This window comes from Botryllus schlosseri, chromosome 5 (genome assembly GCF_051294905.1).
Source record: "Botryllus schlosseri isolate E-star chromosome 5, Bs_hap1, whole genome shotgun sequence".
Lineage (NCBI taxonomy): Eukaryota > Metazoa > Chordata > Ascidiacea > Stolidobranchia > Styelidae > Botryllus > Botryllus schlosseri.
The window spans coordinates 15,310,258-15,333,914 of NC_137240.1; the positions used below are offsets into that span (position 1 = coordinate 15,310,258).

At 39.4% G+C, this 23,657-nt stretch overlaps 3 protein-coding genes across 4 annotated transcripts in view; 1 reads left to right on the forward strand and 2 right to left on the reverse strand.

Moving 5' to 3' along the window:
- Positions 1-23,657, forward strand: part of LOC145439178 (kinesin-like protein KIF2A) — a 280,717-nt gene that overhangs the window by 132,071 nt on the left and 124,989 nt on the right. The gene's annotated exons all lie outside the window — the stretch shown is intronic.
- Positions 585-16,161, reverse strand: LOC145439174 (zinc metalloproteinase nas-13-like). 2 transcript variants are annotated; one of them, XM_080316665.1, is made up of 15 exons: positions 16,003-16,161; positions 13,996-14,097; positions 12,462-12,569; positions 12,201-12,296; positions 11,291-11,395; positions 11,061-11,224; positions 10,881-11,001; positions 9,775-9,901; positions 6,098-6,267; positions 4,876-5,005; positions 4,702-4,817; positions 3,853-3,967; positions 2,040-2,168; positions 826-908; positions 585-764 (listed from the first exon to the last, which is right to left on the reverse strand). In XM_080316665.1, exons 1-15 carry the CDS (start codon positions 16,085-16,087, stop codon positions 634-636), a joined length of 1,782 nt encoding a protein of 593 aa, XP_080172791.1. In that variant the 5' UTR covers positions 16,088-16,161; the 3' UTR covers positions 585-633. The 2 variants fall into 2 exon arrangements, with proteins under 2 accessions (XP_080172791.1, XP_080172790.1); XM_080316664.1 differs by having other exon boundaries at positions 588-764; positions 820-908.
- The window catches only part of LOC145439177 (uncharacterized), a 30,517-nt gene continuing 25,376 nt past the window's right edge, over positions 18,517-23,657 (reverse strand). The window contains exon 19 of the mRNA XM_080316669.1: positions 18,517-18,927. Coding sequence (XP_080172795.1) covers positions 18,741-18,927 — 187 coding nt within the window. The 3' untranslated portion in view covers positions 18,517-18,740. The remainder of the gene's footprint in view (positions 18,928-23,657) is intronic.

The window sequence follows — 23,657 nt, forward strand, 5'->3', positions numbered from 1 at the left end:
CTGGTCGCATTTTCTAGTACTAGTACCAATATACGAAATCCCAATAGGGTGGTTACTTTACTATTCTTCGAAATTACAACAAAATATGGGTCTTGGCCGTCTGTGTCTAGAGTCAGATGACTTGGTTCGAGTCAATACACAGACTAACTCGAGCTGAGTCGAGTCATTTCCGTATTTTTGAGAAAATGACTCGAGTCAAGTCGAGTCATCAGAAAATCGTGACTCGAGTCATCACAATCCTGGTCTCTGCGCACTGAAAATTTAAGCTGCGCACAAAAAATCCGAAGAGATGACCTTTTATTAGTTGTTACGCACTGTTGACCAAGGGATCACACAGTGAGTTGGTGAGTGCACGCAGACTCGCGAAAAATTTGAGGAAACATTGCTTATAGCTTAGTTAAAATACGTGTATATGTGTATTTATGCATATTAAACCAAACGCCACAAACTGAAGATATTTGGTGACGAGAAATTTATTGGAAGCCGAAATTTTTTAAAATGACTCTGCTGACTCAATTCACTTTGGAAATTTGCGTGAAATGTTTTAAATGACGTGATATTATTCTTGAGTGGACGTATGCAGTTGCCCGAAAAGACTTGTGACCCGATCCCAACACTGAACCCAGCATTTTATCAAGAAAATAAAAATACACTTGCCAATTCACACGAGCGAAGGCGAAACTGTGTTGCTTGTTGGCAATCGCCTGCGCAACGCGACCAGTTACCCCACAGAGTCCAAGTTCCTAAACTTCCCGTCGTCCCATCTAACAGGATCCAACGTTAATTAAACAAAGGCGTACACATGGCTACCGCACCTACCTCCACTTGAGTTGCAGGCAGGCAAATCGCAAGAGGCGTATTCATACGGGTATCCGGTGCAGCTATTTTCAGGGGTGCAGATTCGGTACCTGAATTTTATTATTTAAGCGACACATTATTTCATTCATGTATTTCTATGCTATCTTAAAATATATTATCCCCCCCTCTCTCTCTCTCTGAGATTGTTGAAGGTATTGTCTGAGAATCAAATGCTAACATTATTTAGATACATCAGTGTGGCGGGATAGCGTAGTGGTATAATCCACAGCTGCAACACCGATGGGTTGCGGGTTCGAGTACGACATGGGTCGACTCCAGAATTCCTTGTCACCACTATGCTATCTCCCTCCCTAGAAGCTACAGAATAAAAATGAAGAAAATTGGCCAGGTGTCAATGACCATTAGGGTTGTCCAAAATTTCAAAAATCTTACAAATCCTCCGTTGTAATGTCTTATTCTATAGATTATTGATAAAAAACGACACTGGACCTAAAAGAAACTTACAGGAAGGCCGTTAAGATTTCGTGCAAAGCGTTTGAAAGTAGCTGCCGAAGAATGGGCGTGCCACCGACCATAGAACGGCGAGAAGCCTAGTAATCACGAAACCACGGCTCTTGATTGGCTAATCGGCTATGCTTCAATGACCACGACAGCAGCAGCTTGATGATGAGGTGATGAAGGAGTCTGCTACCGGCGGCGATTCTGATACCGCATTGTATGTAGATTGACTGATAATGACTTAGGATTGTTTAGGGTATGTTGAGGTACGAAATACATGATGTACAAACAACTGCTGCTTCACAAAAACGTCCAAAGCATGACTGCTTTATTGTGAAAGAAACCGCCTTAGCCGATATGCCTTGTTTTCAACGAGGGAAAGCATAGGCGCTTATGCAAGTGGCGACGGATTGCTAGTTTCAGAAAGGATCTATCAGAAAGGTCTACAATTTCATATATATATATAGAGCTCCAGGAAATTTCATTACGACCTAATCCACACCTACGAAAATGTAAATAACCAAATTATCATTCCGGCCAGAAACCGCTAGATTATGTACGGTATATCAATGTAATTGATAAATCGTAAACACGCTAAATGATGAGGGCGACAGGTCAATCTATTTTGTTCCCTTGAAATCATCGTGCCTATGCCATTAATGCCACTATCATTTCTACAATATGAAATAAACTCCGATATATACAATTCCGTAACGGTTTACTTTTGTTTGATGGCGGTTCCGCATGTGCTGGAACAATTCGACCACATACTCCACGGAGACCAAATCCCGTCAAGCGAAGGACATTCTTTGATTTGACAGGAATTATACTCCACCGCACGACCTCCACATCTGTGAATAGATATCGTAGCACAGGGCTACATGGCCAGGAAAATATAGGAATAGACTACCGTAATTTTCCAAGTATAGTACGCCCCCATGTATAATACGCACCCCTAAAATAGCATGTAAATTCTGGGAAAAAGCCTGTACCCATGAATAGTACGCACCCTGCATTTCAGTACATGAATAGTTCCGATTTCGTATACGATGTCATTCTGTTTTGCGATGTCACTCGTGAACAATCATTACACAACAATCGCTAATCATTATACAATTAGCGGGATTGTCTTTAAACGATAGTAGATAGCGGCCAAAGCCTGCGAGGCCGGCGGCGAGTTAGTTTAGGCCAACGAACCGACATCTTGCGCACGATGCCTATAGATGCGATTGCGCCTAGGCTAACGGTTATGCCTATGTCATGCGCAACAGGTCTGTTGGAGATGCGACTGATTACGCAAGCGATTATATCTTGCGCACATGGCCTCTTGTGTATGTATAAATTGCGTATGCGATTGTTCGGGCCTGTCGTTGACGCGATGAATTGGCGAGAATCGCCACGCCACGCACGAGTGTCTATTAGTGACCTAATTTCGCTCGCGTACAAACGGCAAACCAACTCAGCAGGAGATCGCGTGCTTTTGCACACGACTCTCGTTAATTGGATACACACTTCCCACTAAGTACTACGCGCGATGGCTGAAAGTGATGCGCGATTGGTAACAAACATGAAGAATGAAGATAGGTGTGATTTCAAGTTTTTTATCGAGGGAAATTTTTTCAAGCGTGTTGTTCCCATGTATAATACGCACCCCCCGATTTAAGGGCAAAAAATCGTGAAAATTTTGCGCATTATACATGGAAAATTACGGTAGTTCCTATATGTATGACGAAATTCATTGATAATAAATATTTGAAGTAACTTTTGGAAGTAAAAAACTTCAATGCACAGTTAAATAATATAACCCTATGGAAATAAATGCAAATATTTTCGGCTAACACTCGACAGGGTTCATCATCAGCAACTGGCAGAGAATTGAAACGAACATTGAACCTCAAGAATGTCAGCCGAAAATATTTGGGTTATTTCAATATGAATATTCAACTAGATACTATTTATATCCTATGATTACAACTAAAAAGAATTTCACACTGAAAGTCATGACCGCTATTGCAGTAGTCACAGGAATAGTGGGCGCAATTTGAAAGGGCTAATACCAGTGTTGGGATCAAGTAATTTCGAAAATTTTCAAGTCAACTAAGTCATCCCGAATTTCCGATTTTGAGTCAATTTCATGCCGATGCTGTTCATCATTGCTGATGGAAGTAACCATATAAAACTATAACCTAAAATGAAATCCAGTAAATAAATGGATTAGTATTCAACAAATGCCTTTGTGAAGTAGAATAGTTGATGAAGTCAAAAGTAATTCCATATTTATGATATGTCGAGGTCAAGTCAAGTCATTCAAAAACATGACCCAAGCCAAGTCGTGATACGACTCGTCCCAACACTGGCTAATACTTCTACAATGCAGATTACAATGATTCAACTTCTAGAACTATCCCAAAGATGCAATGGAGCTACAACCAAATCCAAAATCGCAGCACAAGTCATAATTGAAGTATAATGACTTTAATGGGTAGACCTGAAAATGGTGCTACTTTGCTACTGACTAACTAGGGATTCAATTACCCCCGAGTCAACTTTTCGTTTGTTGACGCATGAACGCAATCACGATAACGTATCTGCCGTCCAGCCCCACAGGTCTCGCTACAAACACTCCATTTTCGCCATGAACTCCATTCACCTAAACAGAGGTAGAGTAGAAAGTCATGATTGTTCAAGGTGCCACCAATTCATAACTCGCCTGTACAATGAGTTGTAATGATTTTATTTTGAATTAATAAGGGGGCACTGCGCTCTAAATAAGATGTAGTCTCAAATTAAAGTTGAAAGTATCAAAAACACTTTCTGTTTTTAAGCTGTCGCTAAAGATTTTCACGAAAGGGACAATTCCAGTCAATCTATTTCTTTGGCAAGTCACAAGTCATTCTCACTTTTGCAGTTTTGACTTAAGTCAAGTCGAGTCATTTTCAATTAACGACCGAGTCAAGTCCAAGTCAGTGAGTAGAGGGTCGAATCCGAGTCATGGTGTTGTGACCCGGGTCCGAGTCCAAGTCATTGTGTTCAATGGTCAGGTTTGAGTTCAATCCGGGCAAAATGACTTGAGTACAAGTCGAGTGAATACACAAACTGACTCGAGTCGAGTCATTTTTTTCAAATGCGTAAAATGACTCGAGTCATTACAACCCTGCTCTTTGTTATTCACTGTTGCGCTTTGTCGACACGATCAGGGCAGAGGCAAATGAAGGCGAATTGCTACTGCTTCAACAACATCTACACATGACCACATCAAGCATGTCAAGAAATTAAATGAAGATACCACTTCACAATTTAAATCCGAGCAATGTTGATTTGGATTCATCCAATTCCCAATAGTTGGTTTGTCAACAATCGTCAATACTCAAAATAAAACGAAACCTGTTTTGTCTGGGTTGTCCAGAGTGTCGCATTCGTAATTGATGTTGATTTCCCGCCAATCCGTGTCGGATAGATGAAATCCTACTTTTTCATGATCAATGATGAGACCGTTGACTCTATCATTCACGAGAACATGCATACGGCTCTCGTGTCAACATATCTCACTTTTATTACCCGGTAATTGTAGGCTTTGTGTAATCGACGGCATACACGTGGCTCGCGAATTGCGTCACCGATTTCAGATCGTATTCCGTTGCTAAATATGTGTATCCATGGACTAGCTTGCCGAAATTTTGACTTCCATCTGATGACAAAAACAGAGTCTTATTAACTGACAATTATCGGACTAGACATTCATTGCAAAGTTGAATTGAACACTGATAATTGTAAGATAAAAACACACACGAATAATTGAATGGTATATATCCATATTGAAATAAACTCGAATATTTTAGGCTGGGGTATCCGTCAGCAACTAGTAGAGAATTGGAAAGAACGTTGTATATCAGCAATCGTATCACCAAATATGAAGTTACCAGCACAAAATTTTGCATATTCAGGACGGAGTGATTGCTTAAAGGGGCACTGCACTCTAAAAATGATGTGGTCTCAAATTTAAGAGCAAAACAAAAAAAAATTTTTGGCCGCAGCCATTTTCTTCAGAACGCCACCGTAGTAGGGCTGCAATATATTGAAATTTCCGCAGCAACTTCACGCTCCAGCAGTCATACAGAGGTTGAACTTGATATCGTTGTCAGCCGATGTTATGAAAGAAATATGTCGTACACGCCAAGGTGGTTTAGAACCGCGTTCAACGGAAGATTTTCAGTCAGGAGATTTACGTCAAAATCGGGCCTAGCGTATTCTATTTCTTTAGGACATAGGGCGTGTACGACATATTTCCTTCATAGCAACGGCTGACAACTATATAAAGTTCGATCTCTGCATGACTGCTGGAGCGTGAAGTTGCTGTGGAGATTTCAATAAATTGCAGCTCTGTTACAGCGGCGTCCTGAAGAAAACGGCTGCGGCCAAACTTTTTATTTCGTTTTGCCCTTCAATTTGAGACAACATCATTTTTAGAGTGCTGTGCCCCTTTAAGCTCAATGTACTATTTCAGAAGGCACACGAACTACTTCTGTTCGCACAACTTGATTGGCGTATTTCGATAAAAGTCGACTCCAAGGCACACAAATGAAAGTGTGAACAGCCTCTCCTGAAGACGTGAATCTGTCGTCTCGATAATTTATCGCAGATACGGAATTATCCAACAAATGTTTGCCATTTACAGAATTCATGGCCGTTGCCTGTTCCGAATCAAGCTTCAGGGGATGAGTCAAGGGCGAGCACAATTAGCTGCAGCGCACTGAAAATTTGAGAAGCAATGAAATCCCACCTGGTCGGATATTGTCCATCCGAATATCAACATAAGCATCACGGTCTTCCCTGTTATGTTCGTGATAAAATCCAAGCAGGTGCATCATCTCTTTTTGTAATGCGGCTTTCGAATAGCAACCGAGAGGAAGATGCATTTCCTGTTTGCCGCCGACACGACCAACATATGATCTAAAATATGATCCGCATCCCTGATCATCACCAGTGACAACGATATCAGTGTTTCAGTAACAAATTGTTGCAGTACTTGAGCCTTATCGTGAATTACGACTGGAAGCTTGTTTTGATAACAATAGAATGCAATTGTATAGTATATTCGTATTGAAATGAAGCCGAATATGTTCGACTGACACTCGTCAGGGGTAATCGTTAGCAACTAGTAGAGACTTGAAAAGAACATTGTATAGTGCAGTGATATAGTCATCCAACCATGAATTTATCACATCCTAGAGCAGCGGTTCTCAACCTTTTTCGACACGCGCCCCCCTTGGCGATGGTCGAAAATTTCGCGCCCCCTTGACCCTGACCATATCCATTCCCATTGAACTCAGCACTATTCTACTTTTCACAACGGCCTATTGTACGCACCGAAATCGCGAGTGGCAATGTTATGAATAGTTGCTGGGAGTGCATATTGTCACGCGCAGCGCGAAAATTTTTCAGAGCCGCGAATGAATTGTTATTTCTTGAGGATCCCCATTTCTGCTCCAATTAAGAAGGGCGCTACTGCATTAAAATCGAAAAATGAAGTCTTGTTGAATTGTGCGGAGCGCGAAGAAAATTTCAAGATTAAATAAAATCTTTCGAAAATTTGGGAGTGAATTCGTAATTGCAATTTGCATGTCTACGGCTGCCAACACATACTAATGGAATTAGGCGTCGACAGCCGCACAAATTCCCTTCTAGGGCCGCATGCGGCCGTACAGGCTGCTCACCTCTGATATAATAGTATACATAAGGTATATCTTACGCCAATTTTGAATCCGCATTAGAGTTGTTTTGTCTTTTACATTGCTGACAAACTTACCCAAACTTGTTTGAAAATAACAAAAAAACATTGAAAAGGACATAAGTTAATTTCAAGGTAGGTTGCACTGAGACTAATCCTGATGCTGGTGGTGACTACAGAGGGCACGGCGTCGTTCTGTCCTGCCATGCTAAATTTGATCAGTTTTGGAAATGAATTAAATTGTGTTGATTTATAGCCAAATTAAGGGCGAAACTGGCAACCTATATTGCATCTAAGTCTGTCTTAGGCAGTGCAGTTCGCCAGCTATCTACAACAGCTACCTAGCGCACAGAGATTTAGGCTACTGCCAAAGCTATAAAGTAAAGAATGACTTGCACGTAGGAATTTCTCTGAATCTTCAAAGAATATCAAAAATTTGCTCAAATGAAGTTGAAGTCAGCCTATACTCCGTTGGGCGCGACTGATGGAGTTTGAGTTTGTCAAGCTTTCCAGAATATGAATTAAGTTTAATCTTCAATAATCGTATCTTCAGAATGGTTGTGAAACACATGTTTAGTCACAATTCATACAGACATTAACAAAATTGACAAAAATTTCTCGCGCCCCCCAGGTTGAGAACCCCTGTCTTAGAGTAATTTGCCTCTAGTATAAAACCCTGGTTCGGGGAATCAGCTAGACTCATTTGCTAAACCTAGTGGTATCAACATCTGAAACATATTCGTATGTATTGTGTAATATCTGCGTTATAAGATCTCACCAGGATACAGGATTCCAGGTTTAGTCAGCCAGCTAAACCTATAATACTTTGGTTGGCATACTTCTACTCCCAGGAACAATAACCATGAATCGTTGCAATAGCAACAATCGTATCACACAGCATGGCGTCACCAGCATGAAATTTCGAATACGAGACCGTTCAATGTACTATTTTAAATGATACACGAACTCCTTTTGTAGACATAGTCTTGGCTTGTGTATTTTAATAACAATCGACTCCGAGGTACACAAATGAAAGCTTAAACGGCCCCTCCCAACGACACAAATCTGTCTTCTCGATAATCGGGATATTTTGTGATACGATTGTTGATATACAATGTTCTATCCAATTCTCTACTCGTTGCTGACGATTACCTCTGACGAGTGTCAGTCGAAAACATTCGGGTTCATTTCAATATGAATATACTATTCAATTGTATATTGACGTTCTCTACCTCCAAAATGCACTTAAAATAATAGAATAGAATAACAGAAAAAACTACGCCCCCACTTAAGACCGAAAGCATCCTTTATCGAATTTGGTTCTCAAACATCATGACTAAACAAATTCCATACGAAGATTCATTTTCAACTTGGGCTTGAAGTAACAGCGCACAAATTTCTACTCAATTCCAAGTTGAAGTAGCGGTTTCCAAGATATGTCAAAACTATTTCAAGGAGAAGTAGAAAATGAATGGTACGGAACGTACTCAAGGGAGCAGGTTTCTAAAATAACATTTGGTCGAGGGTCTGCATACTTTTAGCAGTTAATCAGAGATGGCTACTTTTGAAACTGCAAGATATATCTTCGTGATTAGCTCAAAATGACGAATAACAATATAAATCTTGGAAAATATTAAGTAAAAAATATTATTTCAAACAAATATTCATTTATCGTGACCATGATCCAGGGGCTAAGCAGTTAATATTTACACATTTCTTATGACGATTTACCACAGAGAATTGAATGGCATATTCGTATTGAAATGAACCCGAATATTTTTGGCTGACACTCGTCAGGGGTAATCGTCAGCAACTAGATAATTGAAAAGAACATTGCATATCAACAATCGTATCACAAAATATGACGACACAGGAATGAAATTTCAAATAATTGGGGCGGAGAGAGTGCCTAAGCTCAATGTAATATTTTTGAATGGTACACAAACTCCTTCTGTAGGCACAGGCTTGGCGCACTTTGATAAAAGCCGACTTTTCTAGTCTAGCCCTAAAGATTACAGGACCTCAACATGACATATAGATCTCGCCTTCCATTACATGCCACATCATTTTGTCGCTTGCCTTTCATATCATCTGCTTCAACTTTTCATCCACTGTACATGTACGTGCCTTCTCTCTACATCGTCTAGGGACAAACCCAGGTGGGTGCCTGATTTCAAAGACTACTCCAAGTTGTTTTGACATCTTCCTAGATCTCTTCTACCACCTGCGGTCAGATCTTATGTTTGACAAAACAATAAATGTCTGTCTGTCTGACACGAGATTACGTATGAGGAAATCTGCGGTGTATGGCATTCTTATGGTATATTGAAATGACAAAAATTGTCTGAACTGGAAATGTTCAAATTTGATCTTTGTTGTTAATACAAAGAAAATGCTACTTTTAATCACAATGATTTCATATCACGCTTTGTGATCAGGCTGTAGGTTGATCACTACTGCATAGAAATATTGTTCGAATACTCGGAGCCTTTTGCTACATAAGTTGAATGCTGAGTTATCAAACCAGTCGAGGTTTCAAAGCAATCAGTGGAAAAAAGTATCGAAGCTATATTTTTCGGTGATAACATAAATTACTCAAAACAAATCAACTCTCACTAAACTAGTCGAATCATTACAAGAAATACCCGAAGTCAGACTAGAGTCCTCAAAGCCTTGTGCCAAACCCTACTGGCGATGTAAAGTAGGTGGAAATATGACTGAAAACATACCGGCACACAGTTCCAGCATTTGTAATATAGACAAAGTCTTCTTCGGAGGTGCGGGGTATCATATCAATGCAAGTTCTTTGGGAAATATTTTTGATCATATCGTCCACTGCATGATATTGCTGCACATCTAGAACCCAAATTATAATCGAAATATTAACCGCAATCGAACCGATAAGTGCGGGTATCGTAGGTTACTAGGTTATTAATAAAAAGCATTGCCGATAGAGTGTCATAATATTTTGTATATCTTTAAAAAGAACTTGTGTCGTATAATTAAAATTACAACAAAGCTATTCACAAATAAGGGTGATTACTGATTACAGTCTGAGTACAGATCTAGAAAAAAAAACAATAAGCAGAAAATACATGCATATGCCTTTAGAACAGAGGTCACCAAAACGCGGCCCATGAAGTCATATTTGGCGGTCTGCATTCTGACTTCAGATTTCGGAAGAACGCAAAGTTAAGCTTTTTGAAATGCTGAAATTTAGTCCGTTCCAAAATATTGTTGCTGTTGTTCAAAATAAACTATTTTCCTGTGCCCAACATTACTATTCCTCACCAGCTGACACGGCTTTGGCGATGGCAACAGCCTTGCATCGAGGGAGGATCGGCAGATATGAATGGGCATGCTGTGTTGACCTTCACTGGCCCAGACACTGCCGAGATCGAGACGCTTGGAAAACGGCTTACAGCTTCCCCACAAGATCAAGCTTTATGACAAGGTAGTCATTCAGCTAGTAACGTGTCTCGCTAGCCCCAATATCAATTCATTAGCCGCTAAAAAGCATTGGCAGGTATCGTGCGCAGCTCATAGTTGAATATAAAATGAAATTGATGATCATGATAGATTTTGTTGTTTTTGCATTTCTTTAATAAAATATTAATTCTTTTGCGCTAACTATGCCCGTCGCCCATGTTAGAGAGCACAGCGTTGTGCAGAAGTAATGATTTAAAAAATGTGGTAGCCAAAACTATGGTCTATTTTGTGTCGATATTATATCTCTGCGGACCACAACCTCTACGAGATTTGAAACTTGCCCCTCAAAGCCTGCTTTAGAGCGATTATGACCTCTAAGATGATTCAACCGTGAAATATTTCCTACCAAGTGTCTGATCCAACAAGTACGGTATTTTGTATCTCCGGTTTGCTTTCATATTTCTCCATAACTTATCATAGTGAGCCAATCTAACGGAAAACTCCTCGCTGTCTTTGTGTCCAAACTCCTGACGACAGAAAACAGGCAAACGGTAACACGAGATATGAGTTATTTTGAGTGACTTACCATGAGCATGATGTCAATTTGCTGCGGTTTGAAGGATATATCGCCCTGAAAACGGCCTTGTAACGCGCACTCACAACTTGTAGCACAACTCCTTGCATCATCAGTCACGTAGCCAAACGGACATTGATTGTGACATTGGCGGTGATCAAATTTACACTCGGCGGCTGCAACATGAGAACGTTTGGTAAAAATTCACAAATAGTTTTCTACGTAGTGCAACGTGTCCTCACCCAAACAATCGCTCACTTCGACCGGGTCGAAATTTTTACTCTGTCGTCCCCTGTTCTCCGAGAAATCTCTAAGCATACGCTTGCAATGATCCATACGTGGGCCCCCTTCAAATAGAGAATAAATGTGGAGGCCTGCGAGATGTTAGCTGATGTACTTTAAAATTAGATTTTCTAGTATTAACGGTAATAGAAAAATAAAATAACTATTCCTACTGATAATGCTGATTCAGTGTGCTCATAAAACAATGTTTATTACTACCCATTTAAACTGAGTAGATCGCCCCAGCTCAGTTAAGTTACTTAATAACTTCATCATTTCAAAAGACCATAAATATTGCGAGAAATTCGAAGAAGTCTTTTATTGAGACACCCTCCCTTCTTGCACAAGGTAGGCCCTACTCTACGAAGTGAAAATCACAAATTGTTAGTAGATTACTTTGAATTCTACATCAGCAATTACACCAGATCACAGAGAACAGGTTTTTAATATCCAAACAATACAATGGCCAAGTTGGTGGATGGCACGTTTGCAGTTATAGCCTATCGATTTACATGGTGAATACTGCAAACTGATGCACGGTCTTAGGCAGCTTCGAGGATTTTTAAAGCACGTGCAATATGAAAATGCTGTTTTCTAGCACCCCATACCATAACAAAACCTATATTTAATACACTTCCTGGGCTAAGTAGAATCGCTGCACTCAAATATTTTCAGCTCAAAATGCACACGCACAGATGCAAGAGTTGATTCACAACAAAAATTTACTAGAAAAGGTTTATACATTGAAATATAAGGCATCGGAAACCTACTGAAATCCACAACTGTTTGAATGTCGGTCAATGAACAAATCTAGGTACACATTTGGTAAAAATGCAATCAACCACACTATACCGCACAGTGCTGACTTACCTGTTAATGATATAGCAAAAACCACAAACCCAGCGATGCATAGAGTTGTAGCGACAGCTATTGTTCCCATTCTGACTCCGTAGCGTTTCATGAAACCTTCCAACAGAAATAATATTTCAGGTCAAATCATTAGCTCAATCTAACAACACTATTTGCCATGGCACAGTTACCACACCAGACAGAATTGGTGCTCACTCCATACATAGAAATACATCACACTCTCATAAGAATATGTGTTAGTACTGAAGAACATGAACAGACCCCGCTTATCGCGATGAAAAGACTCCAGGAGTTTTCTCGGCGCCGCTTTCTTGCCAGTAGGCTGGGCAACTTGAAACGTACGTACAGGAATAGTATCGGATTGAGCAGCTGTTAAAGTTGAAAAATAGTTCTTTCAGATTCCACACGTAATTTCATAGGTGTACAAAAAAACGAAAAACTCACCCCGTATTAGGTAATATAGGGTGACCATATTTTGAAATCGGGAAAAGAGGATACTTTTACCAAATCAGAAAAGTTAGTCGATCAAAACTGAAAACAGCAGATTTCGCTATTATTGCTGTAAAATTTGGTTAGTTGACTTGATAAAAAAGGTCGTCACTTTCGATCGAGCCCCGAATTTCCTGTTCGAACGTCCATCCCTGCTATTTAGCATCATTTATGCCGATATCCACTGGATTCTGTCCATTATCCTAGTTGTAAAAGCTGTAAAGGGAGACGAATTGCCAAAAAGGAGGACATTTAGGCGTCCTCCTGAGAATGGAGTTCAAATCCTCCTAGTTCTGGTAACCTTAGGTAAAAAGACTACAGTTTTGAACAGGGTTACAAATAGAATCAATCAATCAATCGTAAGATTATATTTTCATCTGCCCAAGACACACACACAATATACAATGTGATATACAAGACAATGCGATGTAATGAACAGATAGGATGCCAAACGACCAGCCAGTTGAAGTCTATTGAACTGGCATCGCCCTCGACCTAGTGCCCGATGTCACAGTCTTCTTCCATATTACTCTTTCTTCGTAGGTACCTTTCTTTTAGAAGCCATTTCTTGCTCTTCTCTTTTCTTTATCGGGTCATTTTCTCCGGGCTTTTTTGTCGCCATAAGAACAGCAACAAGGGGGACGAGGAGTCCAGAATAACCTCCGACGGCGGGAATCGAACCCGGTCCGCCAGCATGGCTGGCGGCGACGCTCACAACTACACTATCTCCCCAATTCATAAATTCATAAAGTTCCAAGTCACAAGTCAATTTGACTTATATAGGTTTGACTCGAGTCCAGTCAATCCATTTTCAATTCACCGACGGGTCAAGTTCGAGTCGAGGCCTGGATATATTTTTCAAGTATCGGTCCTGATATACGCGATTTCAATAAGTCCCATGGAATGTGTTCAGTACAGGTCGAGTCAATACACAATGGACTTGGGTCGAGACATTTTTGAAGTTTAACAAAATGACTCGAGTCAAAAGTTTCTGCGATTGAAGTCGAGTCACATCAACCTGGGTATTGAATTTTATGAATGTTAGCTAGCACTGTTCAGTGTTCAGGTATGACTGTCAAATCTTGATATATAACGACCTTTGTGGTATGTCTATACCCCTTCTACAAATGCGTTTTCTAATATAAAAGGGTGACCATATGAGGTAATATTTTACTTACAATTAAAGGGAGCTTAAGAATGTATGAAATACCTAAGGTAGACATCTGGTATTTCTGAACAATTCACAACAACCAAATGAGATGCATGATGTCATAAATATTTCTCAACGGACAAATAGCACGCCCACCTGTAGGCCGAGTTTCGATATCGGATGTTTTGATTGGTTCATAAGCCGGTAAGTTTAGCACAACAGCGTTTTCTTCGGCAATATTTTCGATTGTATTGTCATCTTAAAACAAAATATACCACGGTATTATAGGCATTGGTGGTCATTACAAAGTTTTTCTACCTTGAACATCCAGTCTATTCAAATTCAAATGAAGTATTGTGGTTGTTTTACCAAGTACTTTGACATCATGAACAATTTTATAGAGCAAATAGCTTCCAATATTCTAACAGTACCCGTAGTTGAAACAAAAGTAGCTTCTTAGCTTCGACAATTTCGCAGTAATAATATCCAGAGATGGTCAGTAACAAAGTACTTTTACTTCTTGTAGTAATAGTTTGGATTACTTTTACTTGACAGTTTTCAGATTTCCAGGCAACACTAGGCCCAGACTGCTTAGTTTTTTACTTGTAAATTGCTACAGGTAAAAATTTACCATTACTTCTATATTCTACTTGAGTACCAGCTGTGATTATTTTGTCCATCTCTGGCATTATCCTGGGTCATATACCAGTAGCTCACAAGCGTTAGCCAGGACTGGCAGACTTGTACAACGACTGGATTTTCAAAAAGCGCAACTAGAACTAGAACTACTCACTTTTTAAAAACCGCAACTAGAACTAACGACATTTAAAAATTTATGCACCGCGGAATACAGTGCAAACTTTTGACTTAGTCAACTAACGTATTTCCTGCTTATCATTCTCAGAAATATAATTGCCCACCTCTGGCGTAGGGGTTCCCAAGTCTTTAAATGTTAAGAACCACGCTGAACTGGATTTCATTCTCCTGGGCAACACATTAATTCCTATTTTATCAGAAATACCAGACATAGAATCGAGATTTCATGAGAACGGGGTTTTGAGTTTGAAATGGGAGAGATTTCGGCCCCAAAAACCCACCAGCGAGCTGCTCCACTGTTTTAACTATAGGCCTACTGTAGTAATGATGAGTGATGACTCTGAGCTAGTAATGGCTGCAAAAACACCATTCATCAGAATAGCGGTATCTCGATTCATGCAAAACGACGACACATGATTTCTAATTGTTCGGCAACTAATATTTTTTTTAAAATGTGAAACCAAATATGTACTCGTTAACGTTTGTTTTATACCGTTACTACCGTATCTTTCCTGTCAATTAGTTGTTAGTTTTTGTTATTATGACGTCATACAGACAAAATAGTTCTTACATTTCTAAGTTGATTCACCCGATCACTGACGTTCGCTACTGATGTGAGTCAGTCGAAAAGCTTTTAGCGGATAAATTACCAATATGAAGTTATTGTTTCGCGTTATTTTGAAGTCCTGTACCACAAATGGCTTGTTCAAATGTGAAACTAGAACTGTGAAAGTTCTATGAACTATCGAATTTTCAAAATATGCAGCTAGTACTGGAAATAGAGCTACTTACTTTTCAACATCCGCAACTAGAACTAGAAATAGAACTACTCACTTTTCAAAATCCGCAACTAGAACTAGATGTAGAACTACTCAAAAAAACGTTAGTTAGTTGACCGTCAACTATGGTAACTGACAAGTTTGTACAAGTCTGAGGACTGGGGAGCCGCACAAATGTCTATGAGGCAATTTTCGAATGATTTTAAATTGTGAATCTGGTTTTGGCTCACGGCTCATTTCAAAATTCAGCTCCGACTGGCGACTCTGCTCCCTGCTTGGCAATATTGAAATTTGCTACTTTGAGTCAGTTGGCGACCGGTAACAGCTAACCGCAGTAAATACCGCACTGTTCACGAATTCACTAATCACCCCCACATGCTAATCACCGAATAGCCTACGATGCATTTGCAATCTTTACTGCATCACCGGTAATCAGTAAAGTTCAGTGGGTGTCCATGATTCTTTACTATCTCGACCGCACTTTCCATATCGAATCTACTGTCAAGATTACCGGCAGTTGGTCGAGGGACAGAAAGAATCGCTAAAAAAAGTTGACATTTTCTAATACCTTCGGGCCCCAAGCTCGCGGAAACCACGGAAATTCCTTCAGCATTTTGATCGGTAGCATCTTCAATGACAACTTGAGACTCCATGGCGAAGATTCGATTACACAAATAAAATATTTTTCAAATGTAGTGGCTATTCGTCCGCCGTCACTACAATGACTAACCATTCTTGTGACGTCACTAGTGTGAGCACTGGACCGATAAATTTATATGCTATCAAGGGCGGCATTCCGCTGTTAGTGGTCTCACTTATCAGACCACGGCAGGTATTTTTGGAAACTATCTCAGGTGTAATAAAATTATGGCTCGCGAGACGATTTTGCGCGGTCCACGACGACTTCTCTCGAGAATAGTCATTTCGAATCAATAAGGGGCGCTAGTGAAAGAGTTTACCTTTTTAGTCATTTTCTAGCTAGGCAATCTGAACCATAATAATTCAGACGGAAATCGACAACAACACATAACCAAAGTGTAATGCGGTCGGCATTGGAAAGAATTTCGTCATCTCTGTCCTAGGACTATAAAGTCGCGGTGCCCACCGTATTTGTTTAGTCGAGACTCAGGTGCTTGCGCTGGAACAACGACCTTTTTTATTCGCCAGGCTGCTTTTTTTAGCGGGGAATTTCTGCTCAAATATCGACCGAAGGGGTGTAAGAGCTGAAAAGGGTTGGGAACCACTGTCTTGGAACATTAGCTTATTACATTATCGCAATCCTATTAGGTCACAGTGTTGGGATCAAGTCACTACCTTCGAGTCACGAATCATTGCACATTTTGACTCGAGTGAAGTCAAGTCAATCGATTTTCGAAGGTGACTCGAGTCAAGTCAAGTCACTCGATTTTTGGAGGTGACTCGAGTCAAGTCAAGTGACGAGTCACGTCACAATTCAAGTCAATTTGCCTTTTAAAAGTATGAGGCATGCTTACGTCATTGCATTTTGCTACCTGTCTGAAATACAGATTAATTGGTCATTTATTCTGAAGCGATGAACGAATATAGAGTTAAATATACGCAAGAAGGCGCTGTATCGCTCACATATACGTAGTACCCTATACGGGCTGAAACCGGAAGTTTGTAAGGACGCATTCTGTCAAAATAGAGAATAGACAAACGAATTGATAAGATGCAATACATTACCCATTCCCAAATTGATATGATACAATTCGAGCCTGCGGTAATGGTTGATGACTATATCTATACACTATATTCGAATTCAATTTCAATAAAACAAGAGGTTTGGTTAAGGTCTGAACTCTGAACAGAGAACAGCAATAGACATTTTGCTGTTAAATTACTTTACTATGCTAGTTTACGACAGCGTAGGCTGTAAGCTTCGATCACTTCGTTTGCGGTCAATTTATTTGAGAGAACAATGGAGGCTCAGTAAATCGCACGATCATTGAATTATTGGTCGCTTTCACGGGTTACAACAGCGTTTCGCGAACAATCCGACCATATGCAAGATACAGTGATTTTTATCGACAGCGATTGCTGGATGACTCGAAAATTTTGCTCCGAGTCACGAGTCAATCCACATTTCTGATACGCCGAGTCAAGTCATTTTAGCAGAGTGACTCGAGTCAAGTCAAGTCATACGAAAAAGGTGACTCGAGTCATCCCAACACTGTTAGGTCACGAATCGAGAAGCATTTCTTGAACTGATATGACCGTTCAGCAAATCCCTTATTCAATGTAATTGCGCACAAGAACAGGTGTGGCCAACCTTTTTGCTATCCACGACCGTATTCCAGGGCATAGTTGTAATGAACTATGACTCCAAATACCCCTGCTAAACCTTGCTGTTCAAGTGTCCATATCCATCTCCGGACTGATCTATTTATTCATATCGTCTTACTATGCGCAGTACGCACCGAAATCGCGAGTGGTCACCGGTCATGTTATAGGCTTACCATATTTTGAAAATCGAAAAAGAAATTTTTCAGAAATTTGAGACTTGCAAAACCGGAGAAGAATTCTCAAAAATCAGCGAATTTTTCCCACTTTGTGATCGGTTGACTAAAAAAAGGTCAACTCTTCGCTCAGAGCTCAGATCACCGTTTTTCACTCCGAAATACCCGCCGGAGCGTCAATTCTGTGCTAATTTACGGCATATCACTCGCATTTTGCTCTAAATGTGACCTAAATTTTCAAAAAAGAGGACAAAATCTCAAAAAAGAGGACAAAAGGGCGTCCTCCGAGGACACTTTCAAAAAAGAGGACAAATCCTCTTAAAAGAGGACGTATGGTAACCCTATCATGTTATGAACAGTTACTGGGATTCGTTATGGTCACGCAAAGCGCCAACAGGTTGAATTATATGTTCACAGCCGCAGGTTGACCACCCCTGCACAAGACCTTCACATTTTCAGTTATATCCATCAGAGTGCAAAGCAAGCTGTAGCCCTCTGGTCTTTTTATCTACATCCAGCTTCTACCTGCTTGGTTCGCGCCACGCAAGTTTTTTTTTGGTCAGATACTAACATATCCTATACGCCACTTTTATTGATCAATCATCTGTGAGTACCAACGATTTATTACTTTCCAAACTAAATCCATATAATCGCACATTACGAAACGCTTATTTACACTAACAGTAACAGCCTATTAGGGATATATACCGTATATTCCACTTGAGGCTTTACCGACACACTCAAAATCAATGTGCGGCGATAGACATAAAACAGACAGTGAAGAATTCTCTAACTCGCAAAATTACAACCAATAAAAACAACTAGGTCTTTAACGTACACCTAAATATGTGTACATCCCTTCACGCCCTGCGTCGGTCTCCTTGCATACGAGGTCCGGTTTGCCATCTCCATTGACGTCTTGTACAGCAACCAGCTTGCAAGACTCCTTTTTATCTTTCCAATCCACCTTACTTAGGAAGGTGCCACCACCTTGATTAACTGAGACTTCCACGTCCCTGAGATATAAAAAAAAGAATCTTAGTCCGACAACAAATTAGAAAGACTCAACCAACTACCAACGAAAGCTGCAAGGACGTATAGGCCTAATTATGACTATCTAGCTTCTAGCCGTGTTGGGATCGAGTCACAAGTCTTCTCGAGTCATTTCACCCGAGTCCAGACAAGTCAGTTGATTATTTGCAAAGTACGAGGCATAATTCACATTCATTGCATTTTGCTAGCAGCTAGCTGCTTGAAATACAAATTGAGTCATCATTTATTCTGAATCAAGTCGAATATACATGCAAAAAGGCGTTGTGTCACTCAGGCGTACGTAGAACTGCTCAACTACGCAAGTAACGGTATAGCCCCAGTCTGAAATTATCAGCCAAAATACAGAACCTATGAAAGATGAAAAAATTGATACAATTCACTACCCACTTACACATCCATGATATACAATTTCAACCTGCTTCAGTTGTTGATGAGTAATATAAACGTGTATATGATATTCATTCGATTAAATCATACAAGAAGGTTGGTTATTTGAACAGTTGGTCGAAGAGAGATAAATTGAACATTAATATTAAATTGCTTTACTACTAGTTGACGATAGCGTTATCTGCAAGCTCTGGACACTGCGTTTGCTGTCATTTATTTGTGATATAACAATGCAGGCTCGATAAAACGCATAATCATCGAGTATTTGGGTGCGCTCACAGGTCATGCCAGGGTATTGTTAACAATCAGGCCCTACGCGAGATACAGCGATTTAGTTGACACTGATCACTTGATGACTTGAAATTGACTCGTAAATTTTGTCACGAGTCAATACGCATTTTTGAAGCATCGAGTTAAGTCAAGTCAAGTCATTTTTGCAAAGTGACTCGAGTCAAGTCATAGGGAAAAGATGACTCGAGTCATCCTACAACTGGTTTCAAGTTCGTTAGTTCAAAGCTAAAACTATCAATTTCGTAAATACATTGTGCAGAGTAGATGTATGACTGCGCAGACAATAAATTTGGTGACATGGGGAATTTACCACATCAATGTAGTTGATTACGATTTCACCGATAAGTAATCAAGATTATATTTATATTGCTTCCTTGAAATTGGGCTTTGAACACATATTCGAAGATAATATAACGAACAACAAATTTTAATTAGTTCACTACTGTAACTACTGGAATTCTTCATAGGTCCAGATTTCGTAAAAATAAAGTTTTTTCATGTAAAAATTCGTCAGTTTTCAAGGTAAAAAAGTTTGCTCAGGCCTCACCACTTTGTAATGACAGACAGTTACAACCAGAAAAGAGGTAAGTAGTAAAATACAATTATTAGATTTTGTGGGAAAACACTTAATTTATACGTTAGGTCAAAATTTGGTAAAAACTAAGTTTTTTAAGGTAAAAAAAGTCACAATTTTGATTTTTTAGGTAGGAATCTTTCGTTATCGCCCTAGTCATAACATACGGTATCCATTTTTAACATTATCGTGGATTTTTGTATTTTTAATTACAAACCCTGCATTGATTTTCAAATCCCAGTCTTAAATTTGGTAAAGTGACACATATTCGCACAAACATTGGCATGTTTAGAAATCATTAAAAATCTGGTTTCGAATGTGCTTCCTCACTTAAACTTCTTTTTCCGTATTCCGGGGTTTCACTGATCAACTTGTTACGTTCCGGAAAAAACGCTGCACCCCGAATTTGACTCGTTTCCAATTGGTAGACGTGAATGAACAGAAGTTGAAAAATTCTGAATTTATTATGAAATAATTGAAAAAAACAACTTTCAAATTTTACTGTCAACCTCATGAAATTGTTGAGTTGTCTACAAAGACGATGCAAAACAAATCTGACGCAATTCCAACCCGTAGAAGCAAAGTCATTTGAGATTTTCATGAATAATTCTGGAATTACCCACCCTCCAGGCTATTTTGTGAGTCTGAAATTTTCAACTGCAATAACTTCACCTCTACGGGTTGGAAGCGAGCAAAAATTGTAAAGCATTGTTTTTTTAGACAACGTGACAATTTCATGAAGTTGACAGTTAAATTTGAAAAAACTTTTTCAAAATGACTTCAAAATTTTCAGACTCCTGTGCGTTCACATCTAACAGTTGGAATCGAGTGTTTTTAGGCAACCTAACAATACTAGCAGTGAATCCACAGAATCCTTAAAAAACGTTATTGATAAACAACCCCATTGAACATCCAATTATTTTGTAGCGTCATCATTCAATCACTGGCAAGAAGAGTCCCTTTATTGGAGTACCGTACTCTGGCAGGTTTGTATACGTGACGTTGTACACTGTTAAAACAATTATTACTGTTAATACAAACATTTCTCGGGTGGTTTTGTTTTCTAGGCCAGTTTCACTACGTACTCATTAGTTATTGGGATTGCTTTACTTTCAAATGAGTTCCTTGAACACTTTATCAAAGCTTAATAAATTTAACTACTTCAAATATAATTAACACAGCTCGCAATTCGATGCTTCTACTTGAGTAGCATAATTTGCAATAAAGTTCCTTTGAATTCTCTACTAGTTGGTAACGATTATCACTGGGCAACAAAAAAAACTTTTTATTGAGTGCCAACGATATTTTAATGGTTTCCGGGTATGTTTTGGCTGCTGAGTCTGAAAATAAAATCCGTTTCTCTGAATTGGCTCTACTTTTTGAGATATCGATATTTTTTATTTTTTTATTATTTATTATATTTAATCGTCGTGAGTAGAATACTTGGACTTAGAATCTTCTCAGCAATCTGTGCCTCACTCTGGGGAAGTACCCGACTCAAAGACAAAAACTGCCCTCGAAGTGGAGCTTGGATAACATTTTACCGTGCAAGAGAGAAAGAATTACTTCCGTATTCTAGCAATCAAGAAGAACGAGTTTACTGCAAACACATCGAAGGGCTTTTACTGAAAATGGAGGTATCTGATTGATTAGCGTGCTTTGAAAGCTTACTAACTGAACTTTGAGCGTTACTAAACGTAGTGTTTGGGCTTTGACGGCACCTGTTTTTGATTTAAAAACACATGTTGTTTACCTCTATCATCGCCTAATTTTATAATTTTTGCTTGATTTTGACACGAATCAGGACTCGTGTATAGGCTCTCTGTGTCAACGATTGCGTCTTCAACGATATCAATTCAGAAATAGAACAATACTGTAAGCACACACTGAATAGACGAATGTGAACTCATCGAAGTTGTAGTATACAAAGTGAAATTTACCTATGCCAAAATTTGCATATTTTGAGCACTTTCCCAAAAGAAAATGTGGAATATCTCAAAGAATAGGGTCTATTCGGAAAAACTAATGTCATTTTTGGATTCAGCGACATAAGAATGCCCGAAAACTGTAGTATACAAATATCCGCAGTATACAAAGAGAATTTTACCTATGTCATAATTTGCGTATTTTTAGCACTTTTCGAACCAAAAATATGGAATATTTAAAAAACTAATGTCATTTTTGGATTCAGCGACCTAAATATACCCTAAAACCGTTGAAACTTTCTTGGCACCAAAATGTGTGTTGGCCAGTGTTATAGACGAACATTTTCGGGTGCAATATGAATCTATCATTTAATTGAGTAGCATCAATATAATTCATCCGTAATTTTGCATTCTCAAATACAAACATAATGTTTTCACTGACAATATGCGACCAACATATCTTGCCAACTCAAAGAAAATCCAAAACTGTGAATCGGTGAACCCTTGACTGAATGACAAATTAAAATGGCGATCATTTGAGCGACAAACAATTCCAGTGCAGATAGGTCGATTTCATTTGAGTGACAACGCCAATTATGATCATCTGAATTTGAGTTTAGGACTTTTTCGGCTGTTGGCACACCAGAAAAATTATAAACTGATCGCGGCACACGTTTGCACATGTTAATACAATGGCTATGCTTGCTTATACAAACATATATTCGACTGAAACGACGTTTAATTGTTGACAGACATACCCGCATTTCGTTGTTTTCCAATCAGTAGCGCGGTGATGGCTTATAATTTCAGTAGAAACGAGCTAAAAATGCTCACATACCCATCAAGGTGCAAATGACAGTTAAATTTAGTTTGCACTTATCGTGGAATAGTAATTAAAAGGAGATGCTAAAATATTTGTAAAAATAGTGTTTCAAAAATTGAAACGTTTCGTAAATCAAGCTGTTCTTATTCTGCAAACGAATGCTTGATTTATGGACCCACCGAGATCTGTCTACAGCAGTGGTTCCCAACCTTTTTCGACCCATCGCCCCCTTTTCAAGGTCAACACCGATCATCGCCCCCCAAATTTTGTGTACCGAAAATTGGGCATACAAACTGTAATCACCGGCGAGTTGACTAAAAAAAAAAAAAAAAAGTCAAATTTTCGGCTCGATGTCTAATTTGACACACTTTTGTAACTAAATTTCCGTGGGTTGACTAAAAAAAAAAAAAAAAAAAAAGGTCAGCCGTATTGACGCGTCATCGCCCCCTTCGCTATTTTCGCCCCCCTTGTCCATTTTCGCCCCCCTGTCGCCCCCTTGTTCATTTTCGCCCCCCTGGACCGCCAAATCGCCCCCGGGGGCTGATATCGCCCACGTTGGGAACCACTGGCCTACAGCAAATGCTAAGAAGTGTTGTTGAAGTGTAAGTTGAATTCCAGACAATGTACGGATGATTTGCGGCATGATTTCGTGTTTGTAAGTTGATTTGAAACTAAGCTGATTTTACACTATTC